At 41.1% G+C, this 23,341-nt stretch overlaps 1 protein-coding gene across 1 annotated transcript; it reads left to right on the forward strand.

The window, feature by feature from the left end:
- Positions 1–7,210: 7,210 nt before the first annotated feature.
- Positions 7,211–23,341, forward strand: SQLE (squalene epoxidase; the record flags this gene model as incomplete). Its single annotated transcript, XM_084282834.1, has 11 exons — positions 7,211–7,498; positions 9,888–10,140; positions 10,422–10,602; positions 13,315–13,411; positions 17,044–17,157; positions 19,579–19,750; positions 20,060–20,155; positions 20,721–20,863; positions 21,970–22,066; positions 22,423–22,510; positions 23,149–23,341. 11 exons carry the CDS (start codon positions 7,211–7,213, stop codon positions 23,339–23,341), a joined length of 1,722 nt encoding a protein of 573 aa, XP_084138960.1.

The following is a 23,341-nucleotide window of genomic DNA, read 5'->3' on the forward strand; positions in this document are numbered from 1 at the left end:
CCCATTAGTTTTCCTAAAAATCTGTATGAAACAGTTAAGAGAAAAACTCCAGAGCAGAAAGGCTAAAGATACTGCCTGATGATTACAAAACAACACAAAGTAGTGATAACATTGAAAATACTTAAAATTCCTCTGCTGGAATCCCCTCCTGTCTAGCTTTGTGGGGTCTGAGTTGCAAAGCAGCGTGCACAGCAGGGCTGTGAATCGGGTCCTGATTTAGAAAAAAGCAGGGGAGAGTTTGAGCATGCATTGTGGCAGAGGTCCACAAGAGGGTGCTGCTGGCTAAAAGCAAAGTTTGCTCAGAAAATGGAGCCGGGATCTCACCCTTTCGATCTGTAGTGTCAGGCACTTCAGCTTTTAAGACGAGAGCCAAACCCTGACTCAAGAAGGAAATGCAGCAGCATCTAACAGTAGAATGTGTTCCCATGCATTTATCTGAGAATAGGAGGAAAACAAAGCAAAACAGATATCCCTTTCCACAGGGAATGTTACAGAGTCAAAACTGCAGGTCTAATTTATGCCAGCACCATTCATATATGACTGCATTATACAGAGCAGTATTTGTATCAGTATTTAACTTCTTTTCTTATCTTTTGACCTTAGATACCTTGGATATGTTTTTTGTTTGTCTGTTTGTTTGTTTTTATTTTGTTTTTGTTTTTTTTTTTTTTTTTTTTTTTTGTTTGCTAATTTCTTTGTTTTCCTAAACTTGAGAGTTTGAAGCAAGAAAGTCTCAGACTTTTGTCCTGCAAAATCCAAGATTCACAGGTTGATTTTTCAAAACAGCTTCGTCTTTTCTCAGTTCTGGATGCTTAGTAGAGAAGTACTTCTGTAATCAGGACACCGTGGGAGCTGTGTGTCTACAGAAAAAAAGACCTGTGCAGGAGCAGGAGCGGATGGACCCCACAGGACAGAGCCATGTGGGAGCAGTTCTTGAAGAGCCGCAGCCCATGGGAAGGCCACACAGGATCAGTTCAGGCTGGTTTTACTGGCCAGCTCTACAAAGCCCACCCTTCTCAATCCATCTTCATGGATGACGTCCATCGCCTGCCCTGCACAGCATTTCTGAGGAGCAAGATCTCTCCCTGGAGGCACAGCCAGGCCAGGAAGGACAATTAATAAGCCCCATTCTGCTCCCCAGACCTGACTGAGCTTAAAGAGGCTGGCAGTCTTGAAAATCAGCCTGGTCTTGTATGAGTATAACAAACCTGGGAGCCCTGGACCTGCCCTAAGCAAAAGGAGACAATGCACTGAAAGCAGTGCAACCATTCCTCTAGGAGTTCAGCTGCTTCTCATCCAAGGCCAACTTTGATGTAGCAAAGCCAAGTGAATTTCATTCGGTTTTATCAAAAACATCGTCAAGGTTTTAAAACAAAATGCATGAACTAAAGCTTTATCACTTAAGGAAAAAAACAAAGCAACAAAATGCAGAAGTGAGGCCATTAAGATCCCAGCAGTTGGAAGCACAATGATTAAAGGAGAGTTCTGATACGAAATGTAAAAAATTCTAAAAAACAAATCAGGAGACAGCAACTCAGCAACACAGGATCCCTGTTCCACCGAGTGATGGAAGGTAACCTCTTGCCACATGACTGATGACTTCCCAAAAAGCAGAGTCAGAAGGTATTTCATCTGGGACAGACAGTGTTTTGCTCAGCCCAGTAGTTCAATAGTCCTGGCTATGTGTTTGTTATGTACCGGCCAACAAGTAACTAGGTTTTGCCCTTAAAATGTGTTTGTCCTGCTTGAAGAGTTTATACTAGGATGGTAAAAGCTACCAGAACAAAACAACCTCTGACACCCTCATCTGGGCATGATAAAACTCAGTATCTTCAAGGAGGTGACATAAAAGTTTACAAGTACCAGTAAATTAAACTTGGAACTTCAGAGGAAAATATTCAGCTCTCAGCTCCACATGAGTATTTAGCCTAGGAGAACTTTTTATAGTTTTTAAAGATTCAGAGTTCCTGATGAAAAAAAAAATGTGAGTAGATGACAGAAAAGACAGAAAAGAAACAGGGAAGATTAGTGGTACTGAAAGATACAGAACCGAGTGGAAGAACCTATCCACACCTTGAGATGATGAATTTTCAGCATTTTTTATCTTGCATACCTAAAGGCTAAAGAGACACTCTTTGGTTCATCAAAAAAATGAAAATAATAGATCAGCTAAATGCAGCTTGCCAGCTGTGTGGGTGCTCTCCACCAAGTTTTGCAGGGCAGGCATCTTGCTGTAATGTGCCCCTCCAGACACTGCAATTAAAGGCTGCCCCCATTTTTATTGACATTTCCAACCCATAATTTCCAGCCATAAACTTTACCTATCCTTGACATTTATAGATGTTAAATGAATTATATGTAAAACATGTTTACTGGCAAGCAGTTTAGCATGTAGCAATCAACTCTCTTGGGAAGTAAATTTGCTCAGCTGCAAGAAAAGTTCACTCGCAGCAAAGTCAGTGGGGATTAATTCCTGCCTCGTAAGAATTTTTTCCTATTTGCTAAGCTCTCTCTACTGCTCCCTTCAGCTTATTTCATTTGTCTTTTCTCTCTGATCTCTAGAGCTCACCTGTGAAATTATAGTGAATGGGTGGGTTATTGTTGATGTGTAATTTGCAATTCCAGTTCATGGGAATTCACAGGTATGAGCTGCTTTCTGGTTTTTACATCTTGTGCACCTCTTGCTTCAGCATTGTTCCTTCCTTGAGGACTTGATTGTCTTCTGGGTGAATCTAATCACCAGCCATGGAGAAACAAACTGCTGTCTGAGCAAATGACGGAGAGAAATCGCCACTGGGACCCAAGCTTGGTCTGCTGTAAAGAGAAAGAACCGTTTGGATTGTGTGTGGAGGCAGGCACTGCAGAGGCTGCATTTCTGTTAAATGCCGTGTAACTGCTCAAAAGGAAACCTGTGATTGTGAACTTGTGATTATGGATATCATTGACTGACCACTGGCCCACTCTTTATCATTAATAAAATAAAATAAAATAAAATAAAATAAAATAAAATAAAATAAAATAAAATAAAATAAAATAAAATAAAATAAAATAAAATAAAATGTTAAACACATTGATAATATATTAAAAAAATCATGATGTACGATCTCATAGAAGTGATACAAAAATGGGCAGCTTGATTCCAGCCCACTAAGGGGCCAGTGCCTATAGATGTGGTTGTTGGGGCTGACTAGGGGTGGTGTGGCCGCCCCTGTACCACGGACAGCCTGTACAATACCTGCATTCCTCAAGCCCTGGATACCTTAAATTATAACTTGAGCTCCCCAGGTATTACAGCTTTGCCCCTAAAGAGGTGTCCTCTTAAATATTGTGCAACAAACACAAGAACTACTGGATTTAATTCCCAAATTATGCATGAATGAGAGAAAAAGCATTTTACAATCTACCTGATGACAGAGAGAGAAGATATTGCTGAGCATCTCTTTGGCTACTTTAAAAATAAAGTGTGTCATGAGGATGAACTTTCATAATGTGCTTGATAGTATTTTTAGTGGATTTCCAATTCATGTGTTACATTTATATTTGACAATGTTTTTCCTGTTTCTTGTTATTTGTTGACATTTATTAAAAACTGACTCAAAACATCTGCAGAGTTCTTGTGATCAGTTCTAGAAAACATCCAACTGTTCTGTTCTAATTTGTTACAAAAAATGAATTAAACTATCCAACTTCTCAACAGAATTGGATATTGGTCCTAATCCATGGACTGCCAGGGTAGTTGTGACCATGCACTAGGGACCTGTCTTGAGTATTATGGGTTGGCATCTTAGGATGGCTTTCTTACGAAGCTTGCTTCCGTAAAACCAGCAAAGTCTATCTTAATGGAATTATTTATTTTGTATACCCTGGAGTTCTGCCCACCATTTCTGGTTGTCCCAATTTCACATCACTGTCAACAGCTGGCTGTCCAAGTCTGAAAACTGCATTTTGCTAAGTGAAGCTGCTGCTGGGAAAGAGTGAAGAGAAAAGTCTGCTCCAAACTCTTCTCGGGTGCCCTTATTTCCTGGTTGTGAAGTTGTTCTCCAGTTTTAGAAATTCTTGTTCCAGCCTGTCTGTATTTGCTGCTGTGAAATTTGGATCATTAAATGCTGTTTCACAGCAGTCATCTTCACAGTGCTTCACAGCTGAGGCAAGAAGCTTCTTATTCTAGAAACAAAATTCATAGCAAAGGTCAAGAACACATAGAAATACAGAACAAAACAACAAGCTGTTTTGTAATGTTGGAAAATAGGAAATCCACAGGAATACCTTCTTATTTACAATAATGTAAGCAACAGAAGTTAGTCCTTTCTTACAGAAAATGGAGAAATGTAACTGTGTCAAGCTCTTCACCATAGCCAGTCCAGTGAGAGTAAACTAGGAGACAGTGAGAAGCCACCCACATTTCATGCCTTGGCTGGAAATGTTCAGAGCACATCTGAGCCTCCAGCAGATGCACTTGTGAGCACTGTATACAAAACTAGAATCCTGTAATTGTTTTGATTTACTCAGAACAGAAGTATCAAGAAAAAAATACTCAGGAATTACATAATCCTGGCAGACGTTTTGCACAAGCATCTCATCAACATTTGCCTGGGTGGAAAAGTGGAAAGGTGGAAAACTACCAAGTGTGTAGTTTTGTTATTCACTAATAAGAGCTAATTACTACCTGCAGCAGAAGAGAACCCACGCTCAGTTTTTTACCAGCCATATATTACTGCCTTCTCCTCTGTCTCAGATGCAGCATTTGGGTGTCCACGGCATGACCTGGACAGGACAGAAAGTTGGTTTTCCATAGTGGATCACATTTCCATGTTACCAGGGAGTTGATGCAAATAACCTTCCGGCTGCATAAATCAGGATCCAGGTTGGGGGTAAACATGGATTTTTGGTATTTGAAATAAAAAGGAGCATGAATTGACTCTAACCTTAAAATCATCATAGCAGCATCTTCATTCACATCACTCTGCTTCAGTTTCCTTAAACACCATTCTTTTTTCTATTAGCTCCTTAAATTTTACTGGTCCTTTGTCCAACTCTTACTAGGTATTTGCATTACCCTGCTTTTATTTTCAGTAGTTTTTGGATCATGCTTGTCAACTGTTTTACCTGTCCTAGTCTTCAGAAGGCTTGTGTTGGTTCTAGTAAATGTTTTAACTTAAAAACTGTGCTGCTGTTCATGCTTGGTCCCTGACATGAAATGCCCAGAAGGCTTATACATGGTTTAATTTTGTCTTCCAAAGTACCGAGCAACTCTGTGATGCCCAGTTCATAAAACAGGCTTTTTAAGAGGGCTTAAGGAACATGGGAGAATTGAACAGAAGAAATCAAGTGCAGAGGTATCTAAAAGGTTCAGTCTCAAGTGGTTTAAATATAAAACTTATATATAAAGTTCAAACTGGGGAAAAGCAGCCTGTGCTTGTCTGTGAACATGTTTTTTACTAGTAGATGCCTATCATTACAGATGTCTCTGTTGCACCGAAGTTCATCAAAGTTCATGCCATTGCTAAGGGCACAAGCACCATCACTGGATGAGACTGAAACTAGGGTCTTTATTGTATATATACATATATATATATAAATAACCTGTGCTTGACCTTTTTACCTCACACATCTTTACTTTTAGCCTGAGTTACCTGGAGAATGAACCAAACCCCGTTCTCCTGGCTCCCATTTTTGCCTTTATTCATATAAGCGTACTTTATTTATTTATTTGTTTATTTATTTATTTATTCATTCATTTATTTATTTATTTATTTTACTGCACAGGACATTGCTAAAAGTTCTCCCCCTCTTCACAATCCACTCCTGTAGTGCCATTTTGCTACTGCAAGGGTTTCATCTCCTCCTTGAGCCTGAGTGCGCTGTTCTGTTGGCGTGGTTTTGCTTATTTTTCTACCAGTTCCGTGTGAAGTGGAGCCCTGACGTGTTTCATAACTTCGTTACTTTTGAGTATCATTGTACCATGTCCCAAGAGGCACACTCAGCATTGTTTGCTGCCACACACACTCAAGCTCAGTAACAGTTTGCAGGTTACAGAGAGCAGGAAGGACCACTTGTGCCTGCTCCTGAGGAACTTAGTGCTAAAAAATGGATTTTTTGTTTTGTTTTGTTTTGTTGCGATGGTTTCATACAGCCCAAGAGGTAACTCAATGACCAAACCTCTGGATTCCCCTTCCTGTCTGTCAGTTTGGGGCACGTTATCCTTTTCCCCCATCCCTTGGCTTTACATTTCTGGGCTCAGTTTGCAGCTGAGTGGATGGCAGGCACCCCCTACCCCTCGCACTGCCCTGCAGCTGTACGCCCAGGAATTTCTTTTATAACACAAAAGCCTTAAAGCCTCCTCACGCTGCGCAACCCTCCCTCCCCTCAGCCCCTCCACCTGCCTTGAGGGGCCCGCGCCCCCAGCAGCGCGCATGCGCGACTCTCCCCCCCGCCATCCCGTCACCACGGCAACCGCAGCGCCCCCGCCCCGCCTCCCTTCGTCACATCGCCCTAGCCGCACGGCGAGCGCAAGCCCCGCCTCCCGCGCCCTCTGATTGGGCGCCGGGCCATAGCGCCATCTCGGCATAGCACCGCCGATTGGCCAGCCGCCGCTGGGGCACGGGGCGCGCGGTGCCGAGGGAGAGGCGGGGCTAGATGCTCATTAGCATAGCCCCGCCCACTTTGGCGCCAGCCCGCTCCCCCCTCCCACCCCTGATCCCCCCCCCCGGCTGGGACCGGGGTAGGGGACAGGGACAGGGGGCAAGGGACAGGGAATAGGGGACAGGGGATAGGGGATAAGGGGATAGGGGCAGGCTGGGCACAGCAAAGGGGCGGCCCCACAGCCAGATTAGGGAAGGGAATCATCATAGCGAGAAGCCTTGAGCTCCGTGAGCATCCCTTGCGGCAGCCCAGGTGCTGCAAGAATTATTTTTTTATATATATAATTTCATTTTTTATTATTTTATTTTATTTTTTTTTTTTTTGAATGCACCGCAGGTGCATTCCTTGGAGTTTTTAAGAAGACATCCGAGGGCAGGTTTTATAGGATCCCCTTTTGGAGCTGGGGCTGCGCTTGCTGCATTCCCCCCCTCCTTCCATCGCACCGCAAGCCTCTGTTTCCCTAATTAATATCTCCCTTAATAAATAAATAAATTAATTAATCAATCAATTCATTTGGGGAGCACCAGCCGGCGGTAACGGCTGCAGGGGGAAGCCGCCCCAGGGCGCGATGTGGACTTTCCTGGGCATCGCCTCCTTCATCTACGTGTACAAGAAGTGCGGGGACCTGCTGAGCTACGCCAACAAGGAGCTGCTGCTCTCCGCCTTCCTCTTCTTCTCCCTGGGCTTGCTGCTGTCCTACAGGTACCATTTCGGGGGCCCCAGGCAGCAGCAGCAGCGGCAGAAGAGCCACCCGGGGATGCTCTCCGACCTCCTCTCGGCTCTGCCGCTCGTTGGCTTCTTCTGGGCCAAGCCCAACGCTGGGGCTCGGAGGTTTGAAGCCCCCGAAGCCCGAAAGGTAAATGGGGTTGGGGGGTGGCAGCATGTGGGGTGGGGATGGCTTCACCTTGCTGGTGTGCCCCGCTGAGGGCAGCGAGGGTTGGGGAGGGTTTGGCTTGATGTCCCCCCGGGTGGCTGGTGGGTTGTGCTCGGTGTTGTTTTTTTGGGGAAAAGGGAAGGGAGAAACTCGTTTGTAGGGGTTTTGTGAAGTCGACTGGCGTGAGACTGCTCGAAGGGAGGGTTATAGTAAGGGGGTTTTGGGACTAGCAGAAGGGTGGATTCGACTGGAGGTCTGTGGTGGGTATTAGAGAGGAGCATCTCGTGGGAGGACATGTACACATTGCTGAAGGTATAACAAGGACAGAGCCAGTGCTGCCCAGTGCCAGGACAAGAGGAAACAGGCACAAATTCAACATGGGAGGTTTCATCTGAACAGCAGGAAGCATTTCTGTACGGACGAAGCACTGGCACGGGTTGCTCAGAGAGGCTGTGGAGGCTCCCTCCTTGGAGATCTTCAAAAATTGCCTGGATGTGGACCTGGGCACCCTGCTCTGGGTGTCCCTGCTTGAGGATGGTCCCCAGAGCTCCATCCCATCCAGCCTCAGATATTCTGGGATTCTGCAGTCACCATCCTAATAGTTCTGCATACAGCATGTTTGTCTGGAGAGCTGCAGATACATTTATTTGGGAGTTCCTGCTAAAACAGTGCTTGCACAATATCACAGAGCCCAAGCTCAAGTAGGCAGTGTGGTGAGCTGTGCCCAGCTCACCAGGCTTGCTGGGAGCACTGGGGAGAGCTGGGGTTTGGCAGCGGTGCTGCAATCTAAGAGCACCAAGTGGACATGCATATGCAGTACCTCTGCGGGTCAGCACTGCTTGGCTACCTGCCTGAGCACTTCTGGGCATGTTTCAGCTGAGCACTGACCCCTTGCACAAAAGAACTTGAAACTTTTTGGATGCGTGCCCCATGAAATTTTTTGGTAGGTCCCGGATTTTATTTGATTTTGCTGGTAAAAGCCTGCCTTTCCCCCCATTTCTTGCATTGCTCAAATTCATACTGTTATTTTTGCACGCCCTTGCTGAGTGGTAGGTATAAACATGACACAATGCCCCTAGAAATCCTGGTGTCTGCGTTGTTCTGGCCATTCATTTCACTGATGTAATCGTATTTTTACTGCTGTCAGCAGCGAAGTGCTGAGGCATTTGTAAAAGAGTGGATTGGACTCCAGGCTTCATTCTAGTGGCTGGAGAAACAACTTGCAGGTTTGTGCTGGAACTTTTTCTCACTTTGAAGACTGAGTGATTAAATATTGCTATGAGGTTACTACAGCATAGTTGGTCATCAGGTACCAGGTACACGTTAATTGGTGTGTAATGTGAAGTATGTCACATCTGGGCAGTTAAATGTCGGCCATTGTACCATGCAATATGGTAATTTTGCACGTATTTTTGACTGTTTGATGAGTTTTCATTCTAGGACCACTTCTTTATAACATTTCCTACATAGCAGTTTCTCCTGACATTTTTCCTTGCTGAGTATTTCCATTATTATTTTTTGACACACAGGTTCACTTACAGTAAAATCAGAAAAATACATTTTCCAGTGGATATGGTAATTTTTTAAATTGCTCAGTGCAAAGTCCGCCATGTAGTAGGAACTCACTGATACGAAGGCATTGGAATATTACTTCATAGATCAAGAATATGGGGGGGCCTTGGTTTACTGCCTTTTGTAGGAACTTGACTTTGAGGATATCTGAGACCATGGTTATGTTAATGGTTCCTCTTTGATTTGGATGGCAGTTGTAAGCAGGTGTCTTAGAATCACAGAATGGCTTGGGTTGGAAGGGACCTTAAAGCCCATCTGATTCCAACCCCCTGCCCTGGGCAGGGACACTTCCCACCAAACCAGGTTGCCCAAAGCCCCATCCAGCCTGGCCTTGAACACCTCCAGGGATGGGGCATCCACAGCTTCTCTGGGCAGCCTGTGCCAGGGCCTCACTGCCCTCTGAGTGAAGAATTTATTCCATACATCTAATCTAAATGTACCCTTTTTTAGTTCAAAGCCATTTCCCCTTGTCCTATCACTACACTCCCTGATAGAGTCTTCATTTGTTTGTTTTGTTTTCCCTGCTTGATTTGAGCAACCTGTCCCTGCCCGTGGCAGGGGGTTGGAGCTAGGTGATTTTTAAGGTCCCTTCCACCCAAACGGTTCTAGGATTTGTTTTTGTTGCATTGTTAAGTGTGACTGGTCTCATTTTAAACAAAACTTAAACAGGAAGCTGCCGTCCAACCACAAAAGCTCTCAGTCTGCAGGATGAAAGTAGAACTAGTCCAAGGTCAGCCCTCTGGAAAGGTTTTGGTACAGATATTATCAGCACATGTAACTTTGTCTTTCTTTTCTGCAGGGTAAAATAGAAGTAAACTGCTCAGACATTCATCTGACAGAGACTGCCACAAATACAGCCTTATCACCGCAATACGATCCAGAAATTATCATCGTGGGTTCGGGTGTCCTTGGTTCTTCCTTGGCCGCAGTGCTCTCACGGGATGGAAGGAAAGTGACTGTAATTGAGAGGGATCTGAAAGAACCCGACAGGATAGTTGGAGAATTGTTGCAACCTGGAGGCTTGAATGCACTTAGAGATTTGGGTCTTGAAGGTGAGTGCATTTCAAACCGTACTTTTATCTATAACACAACAGGTACTGCACTCAACTATGTTTTTAGAAAAAGCATGTCTACGGGGAAGATGAAGAAATAGATTACCTGTGATGTATATTTGAATTAAATTAATTGAATTAAAAGCATTTTAAAATATTCTTTCCTCACTTGTTTATGTTTTGATTAAGAAAATGGGAGTTTACATAAATAAAAACTTATAATACATAATCAAGCTTTTAAAAGGCTTTTTAAAACTCTTCTGTTGGCTTTTATTTTGCAGATACGGTAGAAGGTATCGATGCACAAACAGTAAATGGCTACGTAATTCATGACATAGAGACCAAGTCGGAGGTTGAAATTCCTTATCCAACATCTGAAGATGGCTGTGTTGTCAGTGGAAGGTCTTTTCACCATGGCAAGTTCATCATGGGGCTCCGAAAGGCAGCTATGGCAGAGCCCAAGTGAGTCTCACTGTGGTAGTGAATGTCACAGGCTGGATCCTGAGATGCTGTAGCACTGTTCCCAGGGTCAGTGAGGTTCCCTGTCGATTGTGTTCTGTCCCAACACAGAGGGCTCCAGTGGTTGAGGCTGAGACAAAGTGACAGCTGTAGTTACTCTTTCTGATTTCTGTAGACAGACCCATGAATGGAGTATATTTCATACATTCACCTTTGGGATAAGTTAATTGTAAGACTTATGGGAATATAGGCTTTAAATGTGAGGCAAGATGCTGGCCTGTCCATGTGTGAGAATAATCCAGGACTAAAAGCTGATTCTCTTCTTCTGATTCTTGAGTTTGATATTTACCAGAAGTAGTGACCTCTTCTCAGGGAGCAATGCATAGAACTTCCTTGGTAAAGAAATGTACGATACACCTGGTGTCATTTCTTCTAGAGGTGTTGTTTATGATGCATGCAAGAGAACAAACTTATTTTACATTGGCATGTTCTGCTTTTTCTGCTAACAAGAAGTCAAACGAAATAGCTAGAAATAGCACTAAATACCTGGAAAGAGCTACTGCCAGTAACCTCTGCATTTTAGAATCTTGAAGATGCGTCCTCTTCACAATGAAGCAAAAAGTAGTGTTTGGTATTTCCACTTTAACTGATCACTTCCTTGTATAAAAGAGATAGAAGGTAACTTTTCTTAAAACAGAATAGATTCTGGATGCTGTTTCTATTTGGTACTGTTTGTTTGTTTTTTTTTTCTTTACATAAATACTGCTTACCAGAGAAATACACAAGGCATTATCTTCTTTTTACTTTGCATGTCTTTATTCTGAGCTGGAAAATTACTTTCTCTTATCATAGCTTTTATGTGATATGAATTATTAACACTAAAATACAGCAACTCTGAAATACAGTTAAAATCAATGACAATTGCATTTACTAGTGATAAAAGCTAAAGCTTTCTTCTTAAGGCTTCAAGTTCATTGAAATTTGGACATCTGTTGTTGAATTTGTAGGGTACTCCATGAGCTGTACATAAGCTTTTATAAATTTCTGCTTAAAAGGTTATATTTCAGTCATGAATTCAATCTTTACCCCTTCTTCCACACTTTATTTAATGTTCATTTTGGATATGCTTTCTTTCCATTTTCATTATAGCACAGAAAACTGCATATTAAATCAAGGCTCAGGGGAGATCAAATAGTGCTGGGAAGCTTTCTTTTTCATCTTATAAGTTATGAAAATATAGGGAATAATTACTGATTAATATATATTTTCATATTTCCTTTATAGTTTTTATTTATTTAAGTGCTTCCTTTTCTGATTCTAGCCCACTATAAAAATAATTCGATGATTCTATATCCTCTTTATCTGTATTAAGCAATATAAATTAATTTCAGATGAGTGAAAATGATTTTGAGGAGAAAAGAGATAGGGCATCATTAATTAATTATTTTTTAGTGGATTAGAATCAGAAAGGGAGGTAAGCACTTCAATAATGACATAACAGCTATAGAAGAAATATAAAAGCTAGTAGGATCCACAGAACTGGTTCACCTGCTGTTAACTAACAGGTTGCTGCATTCCCTTGCTGTTGAAGTTCCTGTTGGTGTGCTTATGCATAACCATTCGTATTTTGATAAAGCCCACCCGCTTGTTGCCTGGAAAAGTTAAGCTGGTCACTTCCACATCTTACTTGTGAGATTTAATTTGATAGATGTACTCTGGGAACGCCTAGGAACATGAACTGCTTATGAAGCCCAAGCGTGGCTAAGAAATTTTGACACAACTGGCATGTGGATTAGGGCACTCAGCTGGGATGTGGGAGATCTGCTCTGAAATTTCTGTGGTGGCCAGCTGTAGCAAAGACATGAATTCAATCAGTCGTGTTTCCCTTGAGAGCCTAAAGTGCCAAGCTGTCATATTCTCATACGGGTCTTCATCTCATTTCTTGAAGCTGTGTTCCATATAGATATGAAAATATTTGTGAAGTAGAGAGAGTGTCTGTTTCAAGCTGGCGTGAACTGCTGGGATCAGATTTAACAGCTCAGACCCCACAAGGGATTTAAGTGGGCAGAAACATAGTTTGTGAAACCCAGGTAGCTCTGGTTGGGAGGTAAAATGCAAGGGATGCTCTGTTCAAACTCTGATCATAAGCGTTATCAGATCTTTATGTTTCTGTCCTAAACAGGTTAGATAGTTTACAGAACTCACAAAGAATAGTCCCAAATCATCTAAATTTTAAAGTTAGGTTCCTGTTAATTATTGCAGTGCTGCTTTGGATCTTGCTCTTCTCTTCCACTTGGAGTTAGGCTGCACTTGGAGTGTCAGCATTGCTCACCATTCAGCAGAGATGACTCAGCTGGCTGACTTCTGACTGTAAATAGGTGTCAGACTCCTCCCTGTGTCTCTCACGTGGCCATGGAGCACCTAAGGCAAAATTGGGGATTCTGCCAAGTGGCAGGGTGTTTACATTAAGCATTATGGTTTTAGAATATCCTCAAATGTCAAGCCAAATGGCCATGGTGAACTGAAATTAATGAGAAGCACTTTTTGACACTTAGTATGGCTTTGGAATAGTGGTTGAGGACACTTCTTTGTAATATTTAAAAAAAATGTGTTGGCAGAGATTAGTGGAAATCAGGTTTTTCTTCTGTGCCTAGTGCCTTGAAATGCATCCTTAATCCTCTTCCCTTCTGTTCTAACTCCTCTGTTTTACTCCAGCGCAAAATTCATTGAAGGGACTGTGTTACAACTGCTTGAAGAAGATGATTGCGTTGTGGGTGTTCAGTACAAGGACAAGGAAACTGGAGATACCAAGGTGAGACAGTTTTCTGTTTTGAACTTCGTTTAACTGCTGTGGGAGTACAATTATATGTATATAGCATTTCAGAAACATTGCTATTTCAGATCAGTGGTGCAGAGAAACTGCAATTACCGAGGAGGTGAAAGCTTTAATAAAGGGAGATTGCTTTCTAGTGGATGCAGTCCTGGCATATGGGAATTCTTTTTATAACTTCTTGCGCAGCTTCTGATATCAGTGTCTCTGGAGAATTCATTTTGTTTTTTTCTTCTGTATTTGTATGTCTGGAGCTTAAAATCTTTTGAAAGTTACTGATGGAAAAAGCAATTGATGCTTTGTTTGTACACAGTGGTCTACATTTCCACGTATACCTCCACCATTGACTGAGGTGTCTAAAGGTCAGAATATAGTTGTGTCCAGTCACTGAATCACAGAAAGAGAATTCTGGCCTATTTCAATTGCCTGTGATTGTTCTTTGCCCCAACTAACACTAAATTGCTGCCTAAATGCTATGAAACTGAGTGAAAATATAATAATAAGTTTAGGAGAGACCAGTTCTGAAGTTCTGGATATACTGCCTACTCTCTAGAAAAGCCAAATTTGAAAGTTTCCACTTTCATGGCTTTAAAATTCCTTTGCTGCCTAAAGTTATGTACTAAGTGTCTTCAGATGTGCTCTGATGGGGGAGGCAGGAATCTCCTGTCTGTGCTCTGCTGCCCTACGTACAAGATGCAGAAAGCTTCCGAGTAGTTGGCAGATTCAGTTCTAGGCATTGCTAACGAAATCTCTCATCTTTAGATCATTTAGAAATGAAAATGGAAATTCTCACATAAAATGTTTCCATAAAACACATTTATGGATTTTATTGTTGTAATTTTAAATATGACCTATGTGACCAGTGGTAGGGTGATAAGTGTTTTAGCTGATAATATTTCTGAGAGCATTGATGTTGTTCTTAAAGCCTTGAGTTTCCCGTCTGTACAATGGGGATATGCAAATTCACATTTTGCTTTGAATGCTGATGTTCCATGGCTGGAAAGAGTGATATTATTTGCTGTCTGTTATAGCCTTTGATTATGGAAATGTGGGAAACACAGAAGAATTTTTTATCAGAATTTTCTTACACTATCTGTTAATTTTTACAGCTGGGGAACTACTGGGGTGGGGGAGAGCTTGTGTCTGTTCCTTAGCCTGCTTTCCTAAGGAAAGGAGGATAATGTATGTTGTATGTCTGTGACTTTCAATTCTCCACATCTCCAGTCTCCATCAAATTACCTTTGAGGTTTTTGTTCTGTTAAATGAGGTTTAATTTAGCCAGCATGATAAAAGCCAAGTTATAAAATTTATCAAAAAGAGGCAATTAAACAGAGGAAAGGTCTTAGTGTGTTGACTGTGGAAAAAATGTAGTATGAGTATTCAGCTCATTAAACAACAGGGAATCCATATGGGCAGGAGACCTTGCTCTAATTGCAGGAATAATTAGAGCTTGCAATAGGAAAGAGGTTATGTTAGCTCTGTCTCATGGGCTGTTTCTGAACTCACTTTTGTAAGCTCAGGGACTAGAAACACGTATATTATTCAGGGATATAAATACATTTTTAAAATATATACTACGTATATATTTACTCAGCTCTACTCTCATTTTGTTCAAGTTAACACAGAAAAAGTTGTAAAGATCGTGTCACACAAGTGACTGAGTCCCACTGCTCTGCAGGAGAGAACTGCGCTTAGAGGAGCTCATTCCATGTAGATGTACAATTCACATCTACAAGCCCCTGCATGGGGTTCTCGGGCCAAGGTTTTGGTAGCAGGGGGCTGCAGGGGTGGCCTCTGTGAGAAGCATCCAGCAGCTGCCTCATGTTAGATAAGGGCCAGTTTCAACCAGCTCGAAAGGGATCCACCACTACCCAGAACCAAGGCAGTAAGTAATATTTGCACATCTGTGAGAGCAGATTTAAGAAAGGGAAAGAAAAAACCTGCTGTGACACAGCAGCTGGGAGAGCAAGAAGTGAGAACCATCCTGCAGCCCCCCAGGTGAGTGCAGCAGGAGGGCAGGAGGTGCTCCAGGCAGGCAGCAGCAGTTCCCCTGAGGCCTGTGGAGAGGCCCCTGGTGGAGCAGGCTGTCCCCCTGCAGCCCATGGGTCCCACATGGAGCAGATCTCCATGCTGCAGCCCCCCCATGGGTGGAGGAGCCCCTGGTGGAGCAGGTGGATGTGGCCTGGAGGAGGCTGCGGCCCATGGAGAGCCCCCGCAGGAGCAGGCCCCGGGCCAGAGCTGCAGCCCGTGGAGAGGAGCCCACGCAGGAGCAGGGGGTCTGCCACCTACCCGTGGTGGACCCGTGCTGGAGCAGTTTGCTCCTGGGGGATGGATGGACCCCATGGGACGGAGCCGTGTGGGAGCAGTTCCTGAAGAGCTGCTGCCTGTGGGCAGCCCCCGCAGGCTCAGTCCGGGAAGGACGGCAGCCCCCATTGCCCATTCCCCTGTGGTGCTCATGGGGAGGAGGTGGAAGAGGTTGGGTGGTGTTTTCAGTTGTTTTTAATCTCTCGCTGTTCTAGTCTGTTAGTGATAGATAATAAATTTTATAATCTCTCTACTGTGAGTCTCTTTTGCCCGTGATGACACCTGTTGTATGATCTCTCTGTCCTTATTTCAACCCTTGAGCCCTTTCTTTTGTATTTTCTCCCCTCTTCCCTTTGAGGAAGGGGAGAAGGAGAGTGGTTGTGGCGGATCTCGACCGCCCAACTGGGTAAAACCAGCACAGTGCCTCACCAGACACTTTTATCCAATAGTAATAATGAAGCACAGTATGCTTTTGTTTTGCCTTGTTGCTTACAACCTGGAAGCTTAAAAGGCAAATTATTTTTTCTGCTTATGCCAAGTGTGTGAAGACAAAGGACTAATGCTCATTATAAATCTATATATTCAGTTATGTATATTCAGTGACTTAACTGCAAATGGCAATGAGAATTCTGTACATAGACGGAAGAAACATCTACCTGTAAAAGCTTTCTCATTCTGGTGTTACATTATCATAACAATAAAATGCTTTAAAATATATTTTAAAAAACAGAATAATTCGCTCATGCTAGGAAACAGTGTATGTATTAAACATTAGGAATTTGTGCATGCGTTCAGGCTGAACCTAATCTGTTTACTCAGTTTTTATTTTGTATTTTCTCTATATACAGTATTTCTGTTTATAGTTCCTAAGTATACTAGGAACTGTTCAGAGTCCAGTGCTTGTTCTTTGAATGGAGATCTGGGCATGTTGACTGCATTTTGGTTTATTGCACTTTGTTTTTTGTTTTCCTGACGAGGATTTTAGGCTGAGTGAAGCAATTATTCTGTTTTTTGTCCCATTTTATCAGAGTTCTGACACAGTCCCCATTACTGTGTTATGTGATTGCATGTCTAAAAAAGCTGAAGAATATTGTTGGGCTAAATTTCAGAATAAATAGTTTAATATCAAGATGAGGAAAGCAAAAGTATTTTATTTCTAACAGACATTTTATAGGTGTGGTCTGTGGACCTCTTACATGCTTATTGTTTTGAAGAGCATCTAACAGGCAACTGATAAGGAGGGCTTGAGTGTTGTTTCCCATTGTTCCGAAACAAAATTGAAAATATCCTGTCTTTCTATTATGCTGCAGGAACTTCATGCACCTCTTACTGTTGTAGCGGATGGACTTTTCTCCAAATTTAGAAAGAACCTGGTCTCCAACAATGTTACTGTTTCATCCCATTTTGTTGGTTGCATTTTGAAGGTAACTTCTGCGTATTACTGCATATAAGCCACTATGCTACCTCTTCTTAGTGCGGGCCTGGCTTTCACTCAATAATCTTTTATTGTCTTTGTTGTGAACTATACTGAGAAATGAGAAGAATCCCAGAGTCTGATGTCTTACAAAGGCCTTGCAGCATCCAAGTGTTCTTGGAAAGATCATTGCAAGGTGGTACCAAAAACCACCATTTAGTATATATGCTTTGGAAATTGCTTTTACCCTAAAAGGGGGCCAAGCATGTGTTTAGGGGGTACACAGGTCACAGTAAGCATTGCTTGGAACACCTTTTATTCATTAATTTGTTGTTAATAACAGACTCATCTGCAGTTATTAATGGCAGATAACTATTCATGTACAGCACGCTGAGTTATTCACTCGTGTACCTGGCTCATATTCAAAGTTGCTTGGCTGCAGCAGTGCTTAGCAGGCCAAACCTGTCTTTGTAATCAGGAGCAGAGGGTTGTAGTGATACTCCAGGAGCTTCTGAGTGGTGTTTGGAGAGTGCCTCGGGTGTATATAGTCCTGTGTGTATAATAAAGTATTATTAGCTCCTCTGGATCAACAGGTTGCTGGTCTCCACTGGCTGCCTGTTTGTCCTTGGGAAATGTTCACACGCTTTCTTTCCAACACCTCTTTGGCCTGTTTGTTTAGTGGCGTTGTTTTTTTTTTGTTGTTGTTTGGTTGTTTTTTTCATCCAAATGTATAGATGCCTACAGAACCTGTTAATATGAGCTCCTACAGAAGGGGAGTTTATAGTAGAGCTTTGTGAAATGAAAGACATGTCCAGAAGTCTGTGAAAGGAGATTTATGCAAGAAATACTTTAATCAAATGTAACTGCAGAGTTACAGAAGTTTACGTAGGTAGAGAATATTTCAGTGAAAGACTTAAGCACTCTTTGTTAAAGCAACTGTTGACACTTTATTGTAAGGACTGTCTTGAATTCTAACATTAAATGTTTTTCAACAGAATCAGTTAGAACAGTGCTTTTAAATATTTGTTCAGCTATTCTATCGGTTTCTCCGCCACACTGAAAAGTGCTTGGAAATTTGCATCTCTGTTTTTTAACTTTTAAATTATTGATGTATACTTTGTCCCATCTCTGGGATAGCTGAACTTGCAGATTTAGGATATTTGGTAAAAGTATAGGTCAGATTTTCAAAACATTTAAATATCTGTGAGCCATATTTCTTTTTACATGAATATTGTGGTTAAAAGTTGGATTAAGAACAAACTCTACTCTTAAAGCCAGAAACCTAATCAGATAATTTCTCTGCAGTTGAGCAAGAGAGGGTTAAACAACTGGATTAGGTTTCAACATAGCTACTTTAAACTGAGCACTGAAGCAGATTATGGAAAATACTGAAGGAAAAAAAAGTTTCAGGATCTCACATAACCGTTTGCTACGTGTGCACTGGCTTTAATCTGTGGATTAGAGGTAGGCAGTGCTGGAACCTACTTTGTAAAGTTGTCACTCTGGATATGGGTGTTTTGAGTAGTTCACGTTAAGATATCTATACCAAAGATAGTAGCACAGGATTCTTATTATGGCACTTGTTCAGGGAGCAAAGACCTTAAGTTTTTGATATCCTAGCAGCTGTGGGTCAAACCATCTGTGTTTATATCTCAGAAGAATACCCAAAACTCTGTTCCTGCCTAAAAATGGGGTACCTTGTAACAGGGTACATATAAACCTTCAGGATCTATAAATGTGAGTGGGAAAAGTGTGAATTCAGGTTGGTAGCTGGATGATTGACTGTGTTGTCCTCCAAAGCTGCTGTGTTAACTGTTGGATTAACAATAAAAAAATAATGAAGGGAGAGTGAACAAAAACTACAGAACTTCCACTGGCCTCAGAAGTCTGAGTTGGAGGAGCTTCAGCACTTTTGGGGTCCTTATCCCTATAATTATTGCTGCACAACTGCCTTCTTTTTCTGTACTTTTGGAAACTTGCTTAAGCATGAGAAGTGTAGTTGTCTACAGCTTAGTGCCCTTCTTTCTCTCCTATAACTTTCTTCATAGAAGTAAAAATGATCCTATGAAAAGCCACTACACTGATTACATTACAGGTTTTCAGTGGCATGTTTTAAATACTAGTGAGGCTTTCAAATGAAACATATAAAATGTATTTTAATGAATATTAAAATGTGTTGCCAAAATAATTGTAATTACACAGAAGTTCAGAACTTTCTTCTTGAAAACACTCTTATTGTTCATTTAAAGAAAAAAAAACTTAAATATATTAATAAATATTAATAAAATATTAATAATATTAATAAAAGGATATTAACTTAATATTGGTACAGGATTTTATTTTGAAGTATGTCAGAAAATGATTTTGTATATCTGAAGTTTAGCATCCTTTTATTAATTAATTTCAACTGTTCTCCCCTTTTTCTTTTTAGGATGCATCACAGTTTAAAGCTAATTATGCTGAACTTGTTTTAGCTAAAACTAGTCCAGTGTTAATCTATCAGATTTCTTCAACTGAGACTCGAGTCCTTGTTGATATTCGAGGGAAAATGCCAAAAAACTTAAAAGAATATATGATTGAGAACATTCATCCACAACTACCTGGTAAGTTTGCAAAACTTTTATGAAATCCTTTCATGATTGTCACAATTAGAGTCTGCCAAAAAGGCACGCTTCCTTCAATCCAATGAACTGTGTATTTGTGTTTTGTTTTGTTTTTTCCCATATGTACAGTTCCTGTTTCAGTAACTGTTCTCACATAGATTCCACATCAAATAGCAGTTTGTTCAGTTGACATCCATGAGTTTAGATGTTTGGAAGGATTACATCTCTGAGAAGAGGTTAAAATGAATTGTATGCAAATTATTTAAGATTCTACCAAAGTAGGGTAACTGAAAAAATTGGTTATTGCAGATCACCTGAAGGAACCATTTTTAGCAGCAGTTCAGAACGATCGTTTAAGGACTATGCCAGCAAGCTTCTTACCTCCTTCAGCTGTTAACAAAAAAGGTGTGTATCGTAAAATAAAGAGGGTGGGAGGGTGGCATTATAAACTTCTGGGACTTAAGGCCATGTTTGCACAAATCTATGCTTGTTGCTCAGTACAACTATTTCATCCTTTTATGAAAAAGATAATAGTTTGAAAATGTATGCATTTGGCACAGTTTAACTAGAATGCTTATTTATACACAAAACTTTGAATCAATGTCTGCTTCAGTTTTTAGTTTTAAATGACTCAGTTGCTCATGCTTATACAAATTTTGTCTTTTTAAGGAAAACTTGTTCTTTAAAAAAGAAATTACCTTGAACTCTATGTATTTTTATTCTTTGATATACACATATGCATACGTATAGGGAAAAATATTTTGAACTTTTTGTATTTTGAAGTTTTTAAATTTGTTAAAGTAAGGACATCTCTTTTTTCCCCCTTTATATTTATTTTTTTTCAGTTCCTAGTTATTCATCTTATTTCCTGATGGGATTGAATTCTCAATAAGCTTGGTAACAGACAGTTTGAGTTGTAAGATTATATAGTGATTGGGCAGTAGTCCATTAATCTTTTTCTTCTACTTAGGAGTTCTTCTTTTGGGAGATGCATATAATATAAGGCACCCTCTGACTGGTGGAGGAATGAGTGTTGTTTTAAACGATGTCAAAATATGGAGGAGCTTGCTCCAGGATATTCCAGACCTGTATGAAGATTCTGATATTCTTAAGGTAAAGCTTTATTTTGGACTTCGTTCAGGTGACTTCTGTTCCACTTTAGATGACACACTTTAAAGTTTTATGCAGCAGGGGGACGTGTAAGTTATTAGTGAGTCACAGTTCTTCATACTTCTTACAAATCATGCGTTAGGCATTCGTCAGTAACAGTGGTGATTACTGAGTGCTATGGCTGTGAGGCAGATACAAGACAGGGCTTACAGATCAGTCTTGCTTCAGGAGACTGGTGTGTTGTGTCTCGTCATCGTGCTTTGCTAGCGTAGTACCTGATGTTCCTGCATTGGTAGTGTTTTTGTTAACGTAGAGTGAGCTCATATGGGATGGGTTTGGACGGGTTTGCACCATTACCTTGCATGAGTGTACTTAAAGAACAATGAGCACGTACACCTCGTTTGTCAAGGTGCCTCTTGACACTCCACCAGCCTCTTGCCTGCCACGTTAATCTCACAATAGAGAGTTAGAAGACATCCTTCTTGCCCAGAAATCGGCACCATCGCTAAGGTTTAGACCCAAAAATTCTGATCAGTGGTTGGTAAGATTTCTGATTTATTTGTTTACCACTTTTGATCAGGGCAGGCATATTGATTTGGCTAAATGACAGCCAAAGTGATTACAGACCACAAATAAATTATTAAAAAAAAAAAAAAAAGATTTTTTTTTTGTTTTGTTTTGAAGTGAGAAACATTTAAAAGGAATGTCAGGACAATACGGAACTTACCTGACCAAACGCAGATACCTATATCTCAGCTAATCACCTCAGACTTTCAGTTATTTTCTATTTATTCTCAGTCAAGAGGGAGAAATAAGCAAGTATTATCTTTCCAGTGTCTGAATTACTCCAGCCAACTACCATCGGATGAGATGAAGCACACCCTGAAACTGCCCTTTTTTTCTATGTTCAGTGTCAGAGGAGCCACATAACTGGTTTAACAAATATCCAAGGTCCCTTAATGACCTAGCTCGGAACATACCCAGTGTATCTCTAAATCCACTCTGTGTTTTCACATGGGTATGACTCATATCACCTACTTAGAAATCACTTCAATGCTGTTCTGTATTGCCTGATATAAATGTGGTGTTTGTTTTTTTTTCTTTTGCAGGCAAAAAAATCATTTTACTGGTCAAGAAAAAAGTCTCATTCTTTTGTAGTGAATGTTCTTGCCCAAGCACTTTATGAACTTTTTGCTGCCACAGATGGTAAATATATTTTAAAGATAACTTCTGGTTAATTCAAATTTGGTAAATAGATATGTCTGGGGAGGGGATGTGTATGTAGAGGAGCATATTAGTACGTGTTTGTGTTTATATTGGTAACAAAACACAAAATAACTGAAATCACTTGTTTTTGTGTCAGTTAGTATTCAGGAATGTGTAGATACTCCGTAAGATTAACCTGCACTTAAATAAAACCATCTCCAAATCCAACTGAATTTAACAGAGCAACAGCTACCAAAGTGCCAAAGGCCTGGATTTTATATCTTTGTTGCATTTTCTGAAAAGGTTTTCACTATCTGTTGACAGTCTTTGCTGAGTCATTTTAATTAATTTTATAGATTCCTTGCATCAGCTGAAGAAAGCCTGTTTCCATTACTTCAGACTTGGTGGAGAATGTGTCTCGGGGCCTGTTGGATTGCTGTCTGTGTAAGTTCAGTGCGCTGATAATAGCTAATGTCAGCCAGATCAAGCATTGTGAGCCTCGCTTAGAATCTGCTTTGCTCTCAGTCAGTCAATTTTGCATGGGGAGAACGCTCAACATGAGCCAATATTTTTAGAATTGTACTAAAGCCTGAAGTGTTATTTGCAGCCATGTCTTCGCTGCCTTTTTTAGCTTTTTTAAAAGGTCCTCTACAAGCTAGAGAGTTTACATAGGTGGCATGGGAGTTTGAGTGAGGAGCTGGTGGAGGTGTTTCATGCTTGAAAAGCTGAGAGTAGTGACAGCTGAGGTCTCCCACAAGTCAGCAAAAGGAACAGTGAAACAGGTAAATATCTGTGTAACCTCTTGGGAGCTGCTGAAGACAGATACACCCCTGCTTTCTCTTCCTGTCCAGTAGTCTGTGCATTGGCTAACCTCTGGAAGGGAATACTGGGGGTGTCGCAGCTCCAGGACAATCAGACTCATTTATTATTTCTAGTTGAGATCACATTAGGATCCCAGCTGCCTACATCAGAGGGTTGTGTGTAATCTCGAGTAAACAGCTCAATTTGTAAATTGAAAATTTGACAATAATTTTTTTTGTTCTTTTTATTTACATATTTTATCTCTTCATTTTTTTATGCAGGTTATCTCCTAAGCCAATGGTACTGATTGGCCACTTCTTTGCTGTGGCACTATATGCTGTTTATTTCTGCTTTAAGTCAGAGTCCTGGATTACCACGCCTCGAGCATTTTTCAGTAGTGGAGCTATACTTTACAGGAGTTGCTCTATAATATTTCCACTCATTTACTCTGAAATGAAATCCCTAATCTATTAA

Source organism: Netta rufina, assembly GCF_964035555.1.
Source record: "Netta rufina genome assembly, chromosome: 2".
Taxonomy (NCBI): domain Eukaryota; kingdom Metazoa; phylum Chordata; class Aves; order Anseriformes; family Anatidae; genus Netta; species Netta rufina.